Raw genomic sequence first — 21,234 nt, 5'->3', positions numbered from 1 at the left:
ATTTCCATCCTTTTACTTAAATTTTTAACATTACCATGAAATGACTCAGGTTGTTTGAGAGTGGTTCCAACCTCATTAGACTTCATATGGAGGAAATAGAATTTCACATCCCATTCAAAATTCAACAGACTTAATAATTTTCAGGATCAATGGGATTGTGGTGTTTCATTGGATTATATCATTATCATGTACGAGGGCATGTGATTGGCATTTAATCAATAGCACCAAACCCTATATGTACCCCAGTGTTGGTGTTATTGATTGTTGAACTCCTTTGTCATGGCCTTAGCAATTATGTACCCTTCACTTAAGTCAAAATCATTGATTAGGCATGTTAAGCTTTCTCTACCATATTATAAGGCTTGGATTAAACTGTTTGATCAAAATTAGGCAATGTTGACTAAAATCCCTATAGAATTGAAGTAGAGGCAAAGGCTAGACAAGAGAAGAGGAATCTAGATTGTAGATGGTTGATGATGGAACAATTAATCATTGTTGTACAATTGATGCCATATCTATCTTGATTTATGTAAAAATATGCATGTTTTCGTGTCTTCTACAACTAATTTCGTATTTTGGATGTTTTTTAATATAAATGCAAAAAATATAATATATCTATCTATATATATATATATATATATATATATATATATATATATATATAGTAGACGCTTCTGAGACACTCTGCTTCCTAGATTTTTGGCAAATGACGCTTTCACATCCTGCTTCGTGCAACATTTGGTCCTGCTTGCTGTTGACTAAGAAATTGTCTCTTTGACCCTTTGGAAAACTTTCACGACCTCTGGAACTGAAAATGAGCTCCTCTTCAGCTGCATTGAATTGCCATCTTAAGTCTTTGTGCTACTTCTGCATAGCCTCCTGGAGAAAATGTTGGCCTCCTCTTTTTGACACTCCAGAACTGGAAAATTCACCTGGACTCACTATCTCTGCCCCTCCCCGCATCCCTTCTTTGACTCGAACTCTTCCGATGCCTGCTCCTACTCTCGAGAGGATCGAACTTCCCAAGGGAATCAATCTCTTGCCTCACAAGTGTGTGTCTCCATCTACCCATCGACTTCTTCTTATAGTCTCACTATGGGACTCCAACGACCATGATTAAAACTTAATCAATGGCTGAGATTATTTCCTAGTCGATCTGTGTGAGTTTCTAAATAATTCTCACCTTCTCAATTAATACTGATTAATTAACCAGATTTCCTAAGTTTAGACTTAGGAAATATTAAAAAATTGGTTAATAATCTAATTGAGACACTTCTAGGTGGAATTTACAGAAACGATTTCTAGGTTATCGAGAGCTCCTCTGTTTTGGCTTCTCCGCAAAGTGTCAAGACTAGAACACCTCTGATGCTACAAAAACTAACACTCCCTCTTAGCAAGGAAAGCGTCCTAGTGCTGAACAACTCCAAAACCCAGTCTCTGCATTACCCTCTGTACGCTGTTGATGTCTGGCCACTGCCCATCAACCACTATGCAACTCTGATGATGCATCTGTGCTGCTGCCAACTCTGCATCTGCACTGCAACTCCCTCTCATTTGTTGTTATTGCTATTGCAACTACTGCAACTCCCTCTCATCTATTGTTGCTGCTATTGTAACCACTGCAATTGAGAAGCATCTAAAATACTGAATCAACTGTCTCTATGTTGCATCTATCTCCTGAAACTATGATTGCTACTAGCCTTTACACTATCCACTGGGAATCTGCACTGCTTCTGACTCTGCTATTAAGCCACCTGCTTTGCTGTAAACATTGCTCTGCGCTCCTCAGTACTTGACTGCAACTAGTCTGCAACTATCACTCGGGAATGTGACTGCATCACTGATACTGATCCATCCTACTACTGAAAATTGTGGGCCCCTGTAGCAAGGTAATGATCCATGAGGAAGACACGTCAATGGACCCTACCCAACCTCTGCAACTCTGGGACTATAACTCCATATCGCCCCACCTTACTCCTGGAGGTATAATTGCACACATGGAAAAATATTCCTCCAACCTGGAGGACAACTTGTCTATCTTTGCGGATGCTGCTGCCTGAACCTGCTTTTCTTGCTTGTCCTTCTTGAGAGGACACTGACTGTAGTGGCCAAACTTGCCACACCTGAAGTACTTGAACTTAGATAGGTCCTTTTCCTTCTTCTTCTCACCCTGTCCCTGACTGGGACCCTTTGATGCAAGGCCACACTCTCCTCTTCCTTCTCACCCTTCAAACCCTTGCTGCTACTTTCGCTGATGGAACTCTTAACTAGAGATTGCCTCATCTCCTCCTGCTGCAGGTCTCACCACATCCTGTCCCACCCCGGTAATGTGTCTCATCTCAAGATACTTTTGGACAGAGACTTGCCATTCCTATGAGACACTATTTAGGGCCAAACACACAAGCTCTATAGGTTGAGGCGACTCTCCAACGACTGCAAGATGATCCCATATTTCTAGAAATTCTGGCGAGGAAGGGATCTATGCCTTCATCCTTCTGCATCTTGATGTTTCTCAACTTCTCTTGCAAGAACATCTTCCGCTGCTCTGAAGGATTCTGATATAGCCGAGCGAGAACATCCCACATCTACTTGGCAGTGTTCTTGCCAAATATATGCGAGACTATATGGCCCCAGGCTCCATCCAAGATCATCTGCATCGCCTTTGCCATCTCTTTCTTGTACTCTTGGAGCTGGTCAACATCTATCTATATTGCCACCAGGTTCTTTGCATAGGTCTTCAAGCCAAATTCATCTAGCAGGAAGGACATCTTGGCTTTCCAGATGACATAGTTGGAGGCTCCCTCCAACCTATCCTGATATCTAAGCCTAGCTGTGTCCATTTCTGAAACTGGAATGGAAATCTCCCTCTTCCCCCTGCTTTGCTGTTGAATATGTTATTCATACTGCATTTTGGAGTGAGAAAATTTGCTTGCAGCTACTACCGATTGCAACTAGAAATTTGGATTTCTAGGCTAGAAACCCTTTGAGAAAAAATTTCTTTTGTGTGCGCACTTTCTCTTCCACCCGACATTGATTCTGCTCTAGCAAATCTACTGCAAAACCTTCTACACCAAAACAAGGGATCTGCTCAACAAAAATCTGCACTACAACTGCCTCTCTGCCCGCTGGAATCACTCGAATTGGAAGGCTGAATTTTTCTGCCAAATTGCACAGAAAAATCGAACTACCCAACAATTCATATTGCTTAGCTTAGGCTCTGCACAATCCCCAAAAATTCATCCTATTGTTCCCTCTAAACAACGAATTTCTTCCTCCGGTTTTGAGCTTCCCCGTTTGATCAAAATCACTCTTACACCATGTGAAAGTTTCACTATTGAAATTCTTATTTCAACAATTGGAATTAATTCTTCTAACTGATAAATTAACTAAGCAATTTATTGCTACGGAAACAACGAATTAATCACATTGCAATCTTCACAAATAAAAAAAACACAGTGGAAGATAAACTAGAAACCACGTAAATACTGGCACACACAAAAATATAATACTGTTATTTTTGGACAAAAGTCCCCGAGAAAACCCAACTTGGGAAAACCGATGCAACAACTGAGGGTTTTTGTTATTAAGTAGCAGTGAGAAATTTTGAGTACAATAAATATGGCCAAACTAGCGAATCTATCCAAGAGAAATATTAGCAAAAATTCCCAGAGGGAAATTACCCTCTCTTCGAGCAATCCCGACACTTGAGTGCCTCTGAAAAGCTAGCTGTCCAACTAGCCTACACAAGCCCTGCGTCACCCTAGCGTAGTCCCTCAAACGTTATGCCTGAATCAACTACTAATCTAGTTGTCCTGCCTGCTGGTGACTAAGAAATTGTCTCTTCGACCCTCTGGAAAACTTTGCTGGCCTCTGGAACTGAAAATGAGTTCCTCTTCAGCTAGATCGAATTGCCCTCTTGAAGCTCTGTGCAACCTCTTGGAGAAAATCTTGGCCTCCTCTTTCTGACTCCCCGGAACTGGTAGGAATTCCTTCAGACTCACTCTCTTTGCCCCTCTTCGCTTCCCTTCTCTGGCTTGAACTTTTTCGACAACTGTTGCTTCTCTCTAGAGGATCGAACTGCGTATGGGAATCGATCTCTTGTCTTATAAGTGTGTTTCTCCATCTACCCATTGAATTCTTCTTATACTATCACTGTGGGACTCCAACGACCAAGATTAAAACTTAATCAATGGCTGAGATCATTTCCTAGTCGATCCATGTAAGTTTCTAGATAATTCTCACATTTCTCAATTAATATTGATTAATTATCCAGATTGTGAAAATTCCTAATCCTCAAGGAACCCCTACTGCAACAAATCTGAATCTACTTCACATACTTGATTTTAATATACATTATCAAGTTATTCTCTAAATATTGAAGAAAATTATTTCTGCAGCCTACACTACTTTAATATTTGATTACATGAAACAAAAAACTGAGCAAAGAACAAGATACATAGGACATAGTTATTTTTTGACAAAATAGTCCCCGGAAAAACCCAATGCAAGAAAACCAGAGCAACAACTCTGAGGGTTTTCTATTATTAAGCAGTAATTCTGAATACAAATGTTTGTTGCCCTCTTGACAAACCAGTGACAGAGAAAATACAATGGCGGAAAACTGAGTGAGTTTTACGTCACTTCACCCGACAAATTCCGGTTGATCCGATAGTAAAATTGGCTAACTTCGGCTACTTCTGCGCTAGCCCTGTGTCAACCCTACAGGCTCTGCATCAACTCTATGCTGTCTCTTTTGCCCACTACATCAGCTTTCGCGGCTGTTCCAACAATTCCCCAACTGTTCTGACTTTCTGTGTGGAGGGAAACTTTTGCTTCTGCACTAACCCTTATGGCTCTGCGTCAGGCCTGCGTGGGCCAAATGTTAGTCCTCTTAGCTGCTGCACTACCTCCAGTGGCTTCTCTCTGCCTCTCTGTTAGTACTCCCAAACTATCCCTGCCCCTCTACTGCAACTGATCACTTAGTTTGAATTTCTCATCTTCCTAGCCCTAGAAATCGAACTCCAGATCAATCTATTCTTTCCGTGTGCGTTTCTAAATGAACCCCAAGCCTCTTTATACTTTTCTCGTTGAGACTTCAACAACCGAGATTAAGTCTCTAATCAACGATTAAGATGAAAACTTGACTTGATTCGACTTCTGTATCATTCTCACCCATATTTTGATTAATACCCATTAATACTTTAATTTTCTTAAATTTAGACTTAGGAACCTTATTAAAAATATCAATTATTTTAATAAAATACATTTCGGGTGGAATTTCACCAAATGGTTTCTGGGTTCTTTAGAACTCATGTACCTTAGCCTCTCCACCAATTTTCATGGCTAGATCACATCCAATGCTACCAAAAACTAACACAGATTTCCTAAGTTGACTTGAGAAATATTAAAAAATTGGTTAATAATCTAATTGAGACACTTCTAGGTGGAATTTCTAGAAACAATTTCTGGGTTATGGAGAACTCCTGTGTTTTAGCCTCTCCACAAAGTCTCGAGACTGGAATACCTCCGATGCTACAAAAACTAACAATAATTTAATTCCACATCCAATGGGTGCCTATACTTCACATTGAGTAAGCCTATAAGGAGATAAGCTGGAAATACAATTTAAAAAAAAATGGTTTTTTTCTTTTCCTTCAAAAATTCATCTCTTATTTTATTAGTTTTAGAAATATTTTATTATTTTCCTTTGGAGATCCATTTTAGACCTAAAGATTCCCCCATGGCTATATTTAGAAAAAACAAAATCATAAAAGCAAATGTTCTCTAGTTACCACCGAAATTGGCATACATATTGTCCCCTATAAATGGTTTCTATAAAAATGTATGGCCAATCTAATAAAAGCAAAAGGTGTAAAAAATCATATTTTCTTTGATCATTATCAAAACTATTATCCACACACATGACAATAAAGGGTATCTAAAAGTGATCAATTTTTGAAAAATATGGATAACTTTTTAGAAAGTTATCCAAACAGCAAGCCTTAGAACATTGGACGTACCCATTTTGGGGTTCTCTTCCTTCCATGCATGCACCAAATATTGCATGTCGTGTGCAAGCACGGGGAATTTGTTGAATCAAAATGTTGTAAATGCTAGAAACCTATCCAACCATGAACTAGGGAGTGTGTAATCCTATGCTTTGTAATTAATTACAAGAAACTTCTATCCAATCCTCAACCTTGACTACTAAATATGAGTGACCATATGCCAAGTACGATAGCACTCATGAATGGTTAACTCTAGATTGTGGACTTTGTAATGTTGAGTTCTTGTTGTACTATGTCCATAAATCATTGATGCTAAACAAAGGACATCTTGACTAGTCCATCCCATAATTTACCCATGAAACATTGAGGATATAATAGTAACTGAATGAATCTAAAGGAAATTCATTCTAGATGATGCTATGCATCAAGACAACTAAATATTTGTATATAAGGCAAAACTGGCTGCCATAAGATCCCAAAAGAAGATATAATCTTATCAATGTAGACAAAGTTGTTTTAGATAAAGTAGTTGACTCTCATTTGTTTAAACTTTGCACCACACACTCAACAAATAGGTGTGATTGGGTATAGAATCATTTCATGCTTAATGCTTCTATTGCTTATAGATGACTAGCCAAAACTACTCAATTAAGGAAATTTTAAGTCAAAAATGGTATTTGAACTTTAAGCTTTCAACTTATATGTTTAGGCTAAAAGATGTTAAGAAATACTTATTTGAGCCTTGTAAATTCTTTTTTCTTGGCTGAAAGTTCATTAAGGGTTGTCTCTGAGCACTCAAGAAATAATTTGGCATTACTATCTAGGTATGCCTTATGAAACGAAGAGATGGATTTTTATTTCAATATTTGTGAAAGACTAGTGCTTATTAGTGGGATAGGGACTCTAGAAGGACATCAGTAAAGAATGGGATGTTGATTTCCATCTTGCATGGCACATAATCATTATAGAAGATCTTTCTTCTTATGAAAGGAATGCGACGTTGTTAATCAATCCTTGCACTATTCAAAAGTGTTTTTTTTTCCAAAATTTAAATTACTTCTTTATTGTTCTATATTTTACCTTGCGACTTTAAAACTGAGATGAGAAGGTGACTATGGAGCTAGCCCAACTAAATAGCATGATAGGTGACTATGGAAATATTATATACATAGTTGATATGGTCCCTCCTAAGCAAGGCTTAACAAAGAGAATTGGAAAGAGAAAAAGAAAAAATTGCAATGGTTCACATGGTAGATGAAAAGATGAAGCCTTTCTGGTAGTGTCACCTCACTCTAGGGGTAAGAAAAGATTATTATGGGTGGATATGATGGTCAAGACCAAGAGTCGTTGTTGGCCATTGGAATCAAAATCACTAAGGGTTGAATCTTTGTTGTTGTATACATTATGTATTGTGCATTTTGGTTCTTGTCAAGACATTTATTTCAGCCACTTGGTTGGCTTTTTAACAATATTTTTGGATATTTCTAGTACACATAGTATGCCAATTGTTTCTTACTATTTGATCTTTTAACAAGTTCTGCCTTAAAATTTTACTCATCACATTCAGCTTATGAGGGTTATGTTACCAATGGCCTAACTTTTGCAGTGATTTTTTGGTAAATAGCCATGGATATATTGATTATCATTGTTTACTAAATATGCTATTTTAAAACAAAGATAAATATAGAAACACTATAAGCACATCTAACCAAGAGTATTGCCCAATCAATCTCCATAGTTCCTAGTGTCCACAATGGGCCTAAGATGACCCTTGTGTTACCTAAGAAAATATCTATAATGGGTTCCACATTTACTATAGTTAAGCTCAAAGAATGATATTGAAGATAGAACCAAATAAGTTCATGGACAAAACATATAAATACATTCCCATATAATATACATATGCAAGTTACAATCTCTATGATCCTTTGGGATGGAACCTTTCAACTATTTCTTAATCTAATTTCAATTTCAACATGATCTGAAATAAACTAAATAAATAGACAACACATTAATAAATCATAGCCCAAATTATCATTAATCTTTACAAAAACTTTTCCCAACCTATGAACTCTTATTCTAAATCAAGCAAGCAAAACATTCTTCTTTCTTTACTATAAAATAATCCCAAATCAAAACTAGCCTACATCTATTTAAGGATGAAAAGGGAGAAATGTCCCTTTCTTAAATAACTTCCCTCAGATCCTTTATTCCCCTAAGTGAATCTTCAATATTATATATTTATCCACTTTTCATAAAATGTGAGGCTTTAATATTTTGTTATTTTCTTTTTGTAGCTATTCTTGGGATCATCAAAACATTTTACTTATTATCTGTTCTATGTTTTCACTGATTTCTAGATTTTTTTTCAACCACATTCTAATATGATTTACCCAGCATGCAAAAGCCATTTCTTTTACTTACTATCTATTCAAATATGTTATAGAAATGAAGTGTACTTTAAAGTTTATGCATATATATATTTTATTATTAAAAATTAATTCAAATCCTCTAATAATAAGAAAGAAAAATATTTTGTTGAATAAAATATAGGTCTAGTTAAAAAAATATAGAAATTTGTTTGAATGCAAAAGTCCATCTATTTTTCATATTGTTGTTTTGTTTCCTAACACTATATTTAGGAAGCTATTCTCACGCTCTACTAAGTTACTAACCTTGGTTAACAGCACGTGCACATCTTGTGTCAGGAGCATATGAAAAGACATGAGGAGCTCTCGTCACACATGAATATGGACAACCTACAACCCAAAAATGAAAAATTAATAGAATCCATTTGTGTATTTTACTGTTTACACCATCTTCCTAGCCTAGTAGGAAACAAAGTTCAGGGTAAATATTTTGCACCCATCCACTGCCTTTGGTTTAAGAAGGAATTAAAATAAAATTTTACCTGCTTTTAAAAAGAATCTAATACTTATCCCATTGAGGCATTATAATAACGAATCTCTATCAATAATGACAGTCATAGATTTGGTTTATATGAAAGTTGCATTAGATAAAGACCATAGTTTAACATTATGCAGGTTGAAGATCCAAATCAATGTCGTAGTTTTTCCTCAAAGCAATATGAAAAAAGAGTGGATTTAAAGCAATGAAAAAATTCTATGATCGTAAACAAATCATCATTTTATTACATGAAAGTGTGCCAAGTGCTAGGACAGATATACGTTAATTGAAAAAATAGCATTGGCACTTCCAATCAAGAATGATAACGCTAGAACTCTTTGAAGCTATAAAAGATAAATATTCTTTATGATAAAATAAGCAACAAAGACCTTTGATGGCAGATGAAGAGTAGTTTTGCAAACTAACTCCTTATAGTGCTTTCTGTTACCCACCAAAATTGGGTACCCCTAGAAGAATTTTTCTTCTGATCATCTTCTTCCAGCCGGCAGCCAACAGCCCCTAACAGCCACCTTGTAGCTGATGTGATGTGCCATTTTATCTCCACCACCTGCATCAGCCATATGTTTCCTCACCCATTTGTCAAGAGCACATGTTAGAAGGTGGGCAATCTGATCCAAAAGGTATGTTATTCATTGTGCAATTGAGTGCTTATGCTTGTTTTTCATTTGGGCATTTGGCATGGATTATTGGGTGACTTGGAAGAAGGAAGGGTTTTGACCGTGGTTTTGTTCCCTTACCTTAAATGGGGGGTTAATCTTCAATCCTAGTCCAGTGGGACCTCCCCTAATGGCCCATGGCTTTAGGAAGGGCACTACTTGGGAAACCCCGATTGAGATAGCGTGGTCTTGTTTTCCCATTCCATATTTATCACTTCCCTCCGTACATTACAAGCCATATACTCCACCTTCCCTCTCTAGGTCCACTAGGTTCTAGCACACCCCCTCCCCTTGTCCACATATCTGGGTCGGGCTTGGAAAAGTTGCCCTGAAGGTTGATGCTATTGTGCATTGGGTAATCTAACGCTCCCCATGTGTTTCGCGACATGTGCTTAACCGCCTCTCCAAGATCTGTTAACTCTGGCGATGCATCCATTTACTAAAACCTATGGGTTTGGTGTAATGACAATTGTGATCCCAACAAGAGTATCAAAGCCAAAGGTCTCGAGTTCAAAACACAACCGGGTCATGCTGGGGGGGAGATTGTTGAGCATTCGATAATCCAACGCTCCTCACTTGTTTCGTGATATCTGCTTAACCATCTCTTGAAGATCCATTAACTATGGCGATGCATCCTGTTGTCGCACAGATTGCCACGACAACGCTCAGATCGGGGGCTGTCACCCTGATCCCCAATCTCTCCATTTAAGCCGTCTCTCGAGGCTAAGGGGGGTAGACCCTATGGGATGAATGTGGACCAGTTGGGCTGGGAGATACAGCAAGGCAATACCAGTACTTGATTGATTTTAGGAATTAATGTACCAGTGCCTTATGGAGTTAATGATTAAATGATTATTTATCAAAAGCTGCAGAAATATGAACTTTATAATTCCATGATTAACAATCATTTATAAGAAAAATGCAAGATATTCAACAAACGCACAACGTCTTAACAATAATCCAGCAATTAAATTTATAAAGATTGAATACATTAAACCACGAAATTTAAATGCTAACCAGCTTACGAAAAAATTCACCACTTTTCAATAGCTAACTTCAAAATAAACATTTGAGCGCATTTAACTATAGAGAAGTGGAACATACATACCACGAAAGCCACCAAAAATGAACTTTCAATTTTTTTGTTAAGCTTCTTCTTCTTCTTCTTTAAATTTAAAAAGTAAAATAAAAATAAAATCTAATCTAAACTAAAGTCTGAAAAGAATTTTTTGATGCATTTTTTATATTTTTTAAATGAAACAAAACAAAACTAAAAAAAAAAAACTAAAGTAAATGAAACTTAAAATGACTAAACTAAACTAAATAAATATATACAATTAAAATGAAATTTAAAACTAAAAATTATTAAAAAATCTAATTCTAAAAAAAACCTAAAGTCCTAAAAGAACTTCTTTATTTTTAAATTTTATGTTTTTTTTTTTTTTTTTTTATTTTTTTTTATTTTTTATTTTTATTATCTTTAAAATCAAACTTAAACAAAACAAAACTATAACATATCTGAGACTATAAGCTAAATAAGAATTAAAAAACTAAAATCAAATCTAAACTAAAAGAAATTTTTTCTTTATGATTTTTCTTTTTTTTTTTTAATTTTTATGATTTTATGATTTTTCTTTTCTTTTTTAATTTTTTTATTTATTATTTTTATGATTTTAAAATTTTTAATTTAAAATGGAACAAAACTTACAATCTAAATAAAATCTAATTTAAAAAAAAAAAAAAAAAGATTTTCATGTTTTTTTATAAAGATTTGAAATTTTAAAATAAAAATAAAACTAAAATCTAAAACTAGCCATTTAATTCTAAAATCTAAAACTAAACTATACAAAAAAAATGCATTACCCTAACCTCCGTCTAATGCTAACTTCATAAAATTAGAAACTAAATTAAAAAGAAAATCAAATATATTTTTCTTACTTTTTTATATTTTTGATAAACAAAACAGACTTAAATTAAAATTTTGATAACTCTAAAACTAAGCAAAAATTCAATAAACCTAAAACCTAAATGAGCTAACGCATGTTTAGACAACTAAAGGAAAATCAAAATTTTTTACTGTTTAAATGAACGTAGGTTTGCTACAGGGTATGACATCGGAAGAATTTCGAAGCTTGGAGAAATCGCAGAAGGACGCAGTTGCAGCTGTTTGATAATGGAACGATGGACAGGGATGCGTGAGGGAGCTGGAATGGACTGCGTAGGAGGTATGTGCAGGCTGGGCAGTGCGTATTTGCAGCGTGCTTTTTTTAATTGTTTTTTTTGTTTGCAGGTGCTGGAGCAGCGTGGAAGGAATCTGCAGGAAGTAATGCTGAAGAGAAATGCGGAAACGGAGCTGTGGGTCGATGGAAGGCTAGGGAATTATGACGTGGACTATAGCAGCTATTGAAGGGAAATGCGTGGTGGTTGAGGATGCTAGAGAGAAGCGCAAGATGAGACAGCTGAGTTGATTTTGCAAGTTGAAAAGAGTTAGAAATTGAAGTAGGTCTGCGTGGGAAGTTGGACGGATACGCAGAAATCCAGAGAAAGCCAGGGCAGCAAAGATGGAGGATTTGCAGAAGCGTGGGAGCCAAGGGAGCTGCGTGGGGACTCTTGGTAAATCGATGAAGGGAGGAAAAGCAGATAATGGAACAGCTGCGTGGAGATTGGGATTTGATTTGCAACAGAGTGAGAGGAGTTGAAAACCCCAGGACAGCATACGCAAATCAAAATTTTCTGCTAGAAAAATAACCTCAGGCAACAAAAAGACTGAAAACCCAGGAAGCAAACAGGAGAACTTCCAGCAGAACCTCTAAATATTTTCCAGAAATCTTAATAAAATTTTTTAACTCGCTCTCCTTTAGATTTCTTCAAACCCTCATAAAAAAATTTTAGATCTAAAAATGAATGATTTTAAAACCCTTGAACTGCAAGATTGCTGGTTGATATTCCTGAGAAACAATTTTAAATGAAACCCCACAGACAGATAGCTTGGAGAATCTCAAATTTCTTCAGCAAAAAACCTTCAAGAATTGATCCTGAGGCCAAATCTTACCCTCCAAGGCCTAGATCTGGTTTCAAACAAAAATTTCTCCTCAGACCTGTAACCTGCACCCTGTAATAGCAAAAAACAGAACACCGAAAGATAATATGTGCAAGAAACAAAACTGAAAACCCTAAATCAGCTAAATAATTACAGTATTTACAGATTAACGACTCTAATTAGCCAGATTTATCAATAATCCACAGAAGTATTTTCAAAATTTTAAATTTAATGTGAAATGCTTCAGAAAACCCTTTATGCATTCATATAAAAAATTTCAAATGATAAGCCCGGGATCAAGAACTGGTTGGGCTCTTTCAGAAAACGCAATCCGGGAGTTGGTTGGTTCAGTCGAAAACTTCTCCGAACCCCTGATAATCTAAAAAAAAGATTTCCTGCACAACTTAAAATCAACCATTAACATAGGGGGAGAAAACAATAGTGAAATCCAGATTAAATGGAGATACCTGCCATTATATTTCAGAATCTAAACTATCATTCAAACCCTAGAGATCAGACAAGATACCTGTGCCTAAATCAATCTTCATCAAGCTATTATCAATGACTGAAAACAAAATTATGCAGAAAAATAAAACATCGTACAACATTTCCAGAAGAGTAACACCAGCAAGATTTTAACCCCAAAGTATTTCTTTATTGCACAAAAAATGACTACAAGGGAGCTTTCTTTAGCACCAGACTCTCAGATTGAATCTCCATCTCAAATGACCCCTAACACCCTATTTAAAGGAAAATTTCCCAATGGCTAGTTCGAGTGATCCATGTCAAACTAATCTCGACCGTCGATGAGGATCAAAATCCCTTTTAATCTCATCCTTCAAAATTTTAAATGCATTTTAATATATTAAAATATTAAAACTTTGTATTTATTTTCTCAAAACTTTGACTTATTATTATTTTATTTTATTTTTCAAAATTATTTATTTATTTTTTAGATTTTATTTTATTTTATTATTTTTAAAATTTTAAAATTTAAAATTTTAATATTTTTTTGTTATTTATATATATATTTTTTATTTTTATTTTTTAATTTTGGATCCTCGAACTTAGCCTTTGGAAAAATCACCTAGGACCTAGGACTTAGGACTTATGAGGGGATTAAAACATTTTCTAACCCTCAAGAAACTTTACATCATGACTTTTACAACTTTACATCTCAAGAGGGAAAACCCATTTGACATAGACCCTCATAGACCACCCAGTTCTGTGACACAACTATAAACTAGCAGATCAAGCAATTTGTAATAACCTAATCAAATAGTTAGAGTTATTTCCAAATTACTTTTACATAGACTCAACCAAGTACTTTAGGATTCCCCTAAGATTCTAATGACAAAATCCATTCCGGCTTTGGGGTTAGGCTGAAGGAAAACTCTACCGATCATGGATCGATGAGACAAAAAACCTTCCAGAACGTAGGTTATCACTAGAAAATTAGGTTTTCCTAGGCAATTTACATACATGACTCAGATCTGCTAAGATCATTTACAATTTACACATGCAAACAGGGTTTACAACATAACATGATCGGGTCGACGATGACTGCTAAATGGCACAGACACGTCGATCAAGCGCTATCCTTTTTGTCGAAAAAGGGGGTGTACTGCTATGGGTAGTTGACACGTAGCGGTCAACACGTCCATTTACTAACACCTTCAACTTTTGTTGTAATGACAATCGTGATTCCAACAGATGTAGCTAAAAGAAAAGTAAAAAGCATATCACAGTCACAAGCAAGAACCTAAAAGAAAGAAAATTGTAAAATGCAAAAGATGGTTGGGACATTAAAATTAGAACGTGGGCAAAAGCCAAGCATGAGCTTTACCCCTTATCATTGTGGCCATCACTCGGTTCCTAGGGCCAATGTTGCCCCATCACAACATAAAAGAAACCCTTGGTGGGCGATGAATTGCCCCACTTTTAAGGGAGTAACCACTACTACAAATCATTCACAACATTCTCTCATTTCCTAGAGCTTTGAGTAGTAATACAAAGAAAAATTAAAAAAAGGAAAAAGGCAATAAGAGGAGTGGAAAACAAAGGCCAGTGTAACTCATGCATCCACAATTGCTCCCTCCTCACATCTGTATGCCCAAAATGTGGATTTCCCCATCATTGCTACCCCTTTGACCATGGCATTAGGCCTCGAGACCCCTTTTCCTCCTCCATTCCATTACTATTCATATGCCACCGATTGATTGAAAGATGTACCAGGGACCTGTCTTTCCCCTTCAGAGTTGGGAACACCTAATATGGTTGTCTATCAGCCACTCCTACCTAAGGAGGTAACACTATTACGTAATCAAGCCCCAAATTTGGAAGGTGATGCAGGGTTACCCCCGCACATACCCACAGAATGCATAACAATGCATAAATACATTTGTCCTAGGTATTTGACTCACAAAGGAGTCAAATATTCACCCATACATGGCTAAGGCCCTTTTAGCAACAGTTCCTTTTATATCGGAACCAATCATCCTACTTAAACCTCCTATTGGGAGTTAAATCAATCCTCAGGCCTTCATTTGCCCATTTATTAAGTCTTACGTTATATCCTTCTTATCGGGACTCTATCACCCCGCAGAAACCTTCGTTAACTTTTATTAACCTTTAAACCACACATATATAACCTTTCCCTTTCAAAACCTTGGTTCATATATGTCATATCGCATGAAATGTTCTATCGGCGCTACTTTCCTTCTAAACCCTTTTATAAAGGAATTATGTGCATAACACACCTTTTTCCGCCTTTCGTACACTCCTGCACAGATCCCGAGACACCACCTTTATCGTTGATCGCAATCGGCTCCTTCGTGTGCACACCACATATATATATATATATATATATATATATATATATATATCATCAGCTCTCTGACTCTGATATGCGACTATCAGAATCCTTAACGCCACTTTTGCATTAAGAGACTCGACCATTCACTTTATATAATACAAAGGAATTACATCAAAACTCCACTCCGACAACCATAAGCGGATCTCAAAAACATTACAACCATGACTATAGTTATTGTCAGGTCCACTCCTTCTTTGATACTTCAAACAACACTGCTGACCTCTGCCTTCTCCGATCTCCGATCTCCGCCGTCCATTTCTTCTCCGATCCAATGGTTAGCGCTAAATCGTGTATCAGCGTATCGACATTTCACCACATCACCGCTTCCATTTGACTTGCCGATATGCGATTAGCGATCAGATCTGGACCGTCGATCTGATGCCAGACCCGACGGCTGTCGCTTGATCGCAATATCTCAATCGCCACTTCTCGTTGGCTAGTTCCGATCAATCTAATGTGTCAACCCGATATGCCTTCCGGACCCGATAAGGGTATAGGCTCCCGTCAATAATATTTCCATTCGGATTCTAAATCCGACTAAGTTTTGCACTCATTTTTAGTGTAAACTGGGTTTTACACTTGCGAGACTTAAACTGAGCAATAAACTTTGCCAATGCGATATTTCGCCTTACTCCTCAGCGATATCATCTGGACTGTTGATCTTCCAAATCCAACGACCGCTGAGCACCGATGCTTCACTTCTCACTCCTTTTTACTTAGTTTTTTATGCTAAGTCTTCAGTTCTTCCATGATTTAGCTCCTCTTCAAAGGTTTCGATTCCTTCACTGTTTCTGCTGCGACTCCCTCCTAAGCTTGATTTTTGTGATTTTTATCACTGACTATGGACTCTATTTAATCTCTCAATGGATTCAAAGATCCATCACGAACCGCTTGGCTCGTTCTTCTCCTCTGTACTCCGCCTTGACTCTACTTGCAACCTCTGTTACCGAACCTACGAGTTCACACAAAAATCAAGAAATAGACACACGATAACACATTTCCACACTCAGAATCGAATTCCTCTGTATATAAACATATAAACATATAAACAGTTGATTACATAACGAGACTCTCTGTCTCGTTGCCTGATCTTCTGCTATCAGTGGCCTCCTCCTCTGACTCTGCCCGTAGGCTTACATATATGCTAGTGAGTTTTGTTGAACTCATCCAGGTTCGACTCCTAAATCTATTGAACTAACTCCTAAATCCTCTGTCAACTTCTAACTCATTAAATTCCTAAAATCTCTCTCTTGTTCCTCGAATCATGAACTACTTTAAGAGTTGGATTTGACTTCTAACTCTTTGTCATTACTAGCCACTCATGTCCTCCTTATTCAAGAGCATTTACAAGATATCTCACACACTTCTTAAAAATACATGACCCCCTATGTCTACTTAATTACAATGATTTTTCTTGGGTGAATGCTCCTGCACCAGACTCCCAAAGTAGATAATATTCATGATCTCCTGATCATGTGTCTTCTGGACTTTGTCTTCCTGGATCCCATACTTTGTTTTGTAATTGCTCAAATGCTTTGCTCCTTTGTTGCTGCCGCATGTCTACTGTCTTTTGCTCCATCTTCTTCTCCTTGTCAATCAGGGTCATACTCTGATTGATCATCCTTCCCACTGTCATCAACTTTCTCCTTATGGTCTATTTCATCATCAGCTACCACAATTCTTCAATTTCTTTTTCTAGCACATCTTTGGACTGGTCCATACTCTGCCTCTTACTTCTTCCTCTTTCTCTTTGCTTCAGGTTGTTGCTGCTGTCCACTAACTCTTCAAACTGCTGTTGGTTACTTTTACTTTGTAGTTGTTGGTTTACTTTTTCTTCTACTTTTGCTCTTGTTCCAACTTTTGCTTTGCTTGCTACCTCCCTATCATCCTTACCCTCTTGCACTGAATCGTGATTTTCCAGCAATCTCTCCAACAATTTAGTATCCCTGTTCCATGGATTAAATTCTTCCACAAAATCTTCTTCTTTCATCTTAATTTGGCTGCTCATCCGTGCCAAATTTCCTTCAGTATCTGCAACAAAACCTGCATTCACAAAACACTTGTTAAAATAAAAAACATAAGGCTTCTGTGTCTTATCTTCCTTTGGCAACAATTTAGTTTGCTGCTCTGTTTCTTTCCCCTCTGTCAGCACCTCTGTTAAAATTGGCAACTAGGGCCAAACTCTATGTGGGTAAGCGTATTTGTGGCAGCTAATATTTTTATTGGATCCCTCTCATCGAGAGGTGTAGGATTAATCTAAGGATCATCCAATTCCAATAAGTATTTATGGAGATGTAAATTTATTTTGATCATGGAATTATTATCAAGCCGACCAACAACTTGAGTAGGCTCAGAAGCCCAAAAGACATGCCTATTCATCATCTACGTTTTTAGTATAAATATAGAAGACTTGAAATCATTTGGAAGACAATTCTCTTCATGTGTGATCTCCTCTCGACGTCTTGGGTTTTTGGAGAAGGAAAACCACATAGAGGATACGCTGGCATATGTAAAAATGATGCCCTAGATCTAAAACGCAGGAGCAATGGTCATGAAGAATTCTATACGCAGCAAGGGGAAGGGTCTATCCACAACCACAGAGAAGACTGTCCATACGAAGCCGCAGTAATGGTAATGAAGACGCAGTAAGCCCTAGCTGCAGTGGCCGCAGTGAAGCCCTAGCTGCTGTAGCCGCAGTGAGGAAACCTCAAACCTAGCCGCAGTAGCCTAATACGCTGGTCACTGATCCGCAACAATGGAGACTCCTCACACGCATGCCCTAATCTGCTCCGTTGTCACATGGAAGAAGCCACAGTGATATAGGGTAGCCGTAGTCATCAAGGGAACGTTGTCCAGAAGCCCTAATGAACGCAGTCAAGAGAGCACTCATAATATATATACGCACAGTTATGGAAACCCACGCAGTTCATACGCTGTCTAGAAGGAACGCAGGTCAATGACAGTGATACGCTATGTATGAGTTCATATACACGCTTGAGTGATACACTGTGTATGAGTTATACGCTGGTCAATGGATAGTGATACGATGTGTATGAAGACTCATATACGCTGGTAAACCCGCAACAAATATACACTGGCAAATGAGACATATATATACGTTGGAAAATGAAACACATATACGTTAGTAAATGGAGGCTCATATACGCAGGCAAATCTGCAATACAACATATATACACACAGGCAATGGCAAAGTATATATACGCAGGCTATGGCAATAAATATCTATATTAGGTGCAGTCATAAGGATGTCGCTGTGAGTGATGTATATGGGCAGCATGCAGCATGATGCATGATGTATATGGGCAACATGATATATGAGTGGCATGATGCATGATATATATGGGCAGCATGATGTATGAGATCATGTGCATGGGTAGCACAATGATACATGGAGCATGGACAGCATCATAATGAATGTAATCATATGCATGAGCAGCTTGATGATGAATGAGATCATGGACATAAAGGGCAGCATGAGATCGTGGTCATGGGCAGCATGATGATAATCATGATTAGTGCAGCATGGTGCAGTATGTAGTAGTGCAGCAAGTAGACCAGATGCAGCACTACGATAGGTGAAGCCATCACCTTGGAGAATCAGTTGAAGCAGAATGTCTTCAACTGATCTCATCGTTATACGAAATGATCTATGCTAGATCTAGATAAGTCAAAGTGTTGACTTTTGTTGTAAATATACTATCTCTCTCTCTCTCTCTCTTTCTCTGCTGAACTTTGAAGAACATAAAAGAAGAATTGATCAAGGGTTTCCCCACATTGTGGGGTTTGTCCCTGACTAGCGCCAGATCTTGTGTCCTCTTGTCTTGGCTTGTCTTCTTCGATTTATATTTATGTTCTATCTGCAGTTTACTTTAATGCTGATGTGATTGCTAACTGTGAAAATTTAAATAACTTGCTCTAGCATAGAAAATACCTAAAATTAACATGGGATCAGAGCTGAGGTGAAGACAATGCCCAAGCAAGAGTGAAAGAGCAATCACCAAAGACAATAGGGACAAGACAAAAGGATCAATGGGTTCCACATCTCTCTTCTAAGTTCACAAAGGGTGAAGTCGAAGCAGAGCATATTATCAGAATGGCGTAGCGGAAGTTTTTGATGGCCCATCTAAAGATCACTTCATTGGGAAGTTCGGATATAAGGGTGGAAGGAAAGGTGGATGCCTTGGTTGCAATAAGTTTGGCCATCATGTGAAGGAGTGTCCAAAGGACAGGGACACATCTCTTGATGAAGATAAAAATCATTCTGGGGACATCTTCAATGATCAAAGGAATGATTGGTAATGTAGGTTATCAAGGAAATGATCGACTCTTCAAAGAAAGCAAGGAACCCCAGAATCACTTTTATGTACCTGATCGCAAGAAGAACCTGGTGTCCGTGTCGGATATAGAAGTCAAAGGTTTCAGGGTGGCACTCATTGATGGAAAGGTACGTGTTTGAAAATAGATTTTTCAAAGATGTTTTAGAATTCTGGGTTGTATCAAGTCCACTGGGGACCGTGTCCATTGACTCAGCACCAGAGGTCTGTGAGTAAGATGGTGACCGGGATGCCTGAATTCAAAAGGAGCATGAAGGGACATGTATGAGATGTATCAAAGGAAAATCTTACAAGGGGACCACTCCCCTCATGTAGCAGGTCCATAGGTCTGGAACAACCCGTGGAGTTTGAGATTCATGAACGGGAATCTCATGTATACAGGTGGAAGAAAGCCCTCTATGGCTTGAAGCAAAACACCCCGGACATAGTATGAGAGGATTGATAACTGTTTGATGAAGCTGAGATTCACTAGTAGTGAAACCAATCAAACCATTACCCGAAGGTTGTGGATGATAGACCTCTCATACTGACACCTTATGCGAACGAACTATTTCTGACAGGTGCAGACCCTCTCATTTGTAGAAGTAAGAGGGGGTTGGATTCCGGACATATGTTTTGCAGTTAGCATGGTGAGCTCATATTTGGTTGAGCCTCACTGGATTGGTGCCAAGAATCTTCTAAGATGTCTTCGGGGCACAATCTCTCATGGATTGAGATACACTGCCAAAAATATGAAACTGCATGATTATTCGAATGCTGACTGGGCAGGCAGTGTGGAGGATCAATAGAGCACTTCTCAGTGCTGGTCCTATTTGGATTCTGCTTCGATATCATGGATGAGCAGGAAGCAAAATTTGGTTATAAGTAATGCCGAGACCGGATACATAATTACGAGTATGACCTCGTATGAAGTTGCCTGGTTGTGGAAACTCTTCAGTGAGTACACATGATGAATACCACTGTGATTCTCTGTGACAACCAGAGGTGGGATTCGATTATTGAGGAATCCCGTATTCAATGATTTCTCCGACAGATAGACATCAGATATTGCCTTATCTGGGATATGGTAAGTCGATGAGCAAGGAGGCTCCATCGCACTGAGATGATGTACAGGTTGCTACACTTTGTCAGAGACCCGGGGAAAGATCAAATTTGTGATTTTACCGAACGACTTGGAGTTGTCGAGAGACCCTTGTAAAAGGGTCCTGCATGTTGCATACATTGAGCTCTGGGAGCTCTAGGGGCTTGCTGTTCTTATTGGAGCAACATACGACCACAGGGTAACTTAGCCTCCACTGGTGGTGCACACTGTGGACAGGATGATTCGCTCTCCTATGGACAAGATGATTCGCTCTCTTGTGGAACAAGACGA

General features: G+C 37.8%; 1 protein-coding gene across 3 annotated transcripts in view; it reads right to left on the bottom strand.

Annotated features, from left to right (window-relative positions):
• Positions 1-21,234, bottom strand: part of LOC149223410 (Chaperone DnaJ-domain superfamily protein) — a 473,939-nt gene that overhangs the window by 144,707 nt on the left and 307,998 nt on the right. For 2 of the 3 annotated variants that reach the window (XM_089383282.1, XM_089383280.1), the window contains exon 5: positions 8,684-8,767. The exons of the other annotated variant lie outside the window; for it this stretch is intronic. In XM_089383282.1, the coding sequence (XP_089239408.1) occupies positions 8,684-8,767 (84 nt within the window). The remainder of the gene's footprint in view (positions 1-8,683; positions 8,768-21,234) is intronic. 3 annotated transcript variants of the gene reach the window in all.

This window comes from Pinus tabuliformis, chromosome Q, assembly GCF_031772625.1.
Source record: "Pinus tabuliformis cultivar Carrire ecotype Pingquan chromosome Q, CPIR1, whole genome shotgun sequence".
Classification (NCBI taxonomy): Eukaryota; Viridiplantae; Streptophyta; class Pinopsida; order Pinales; family Pinaceae; genus Pinus; species Pinus tabuliformis.
The sequence above is the reverse complement of the archived record's forward strand: the minus strand, read 5'-3'. Positions and strand labels throughout refer to the sequence as shown.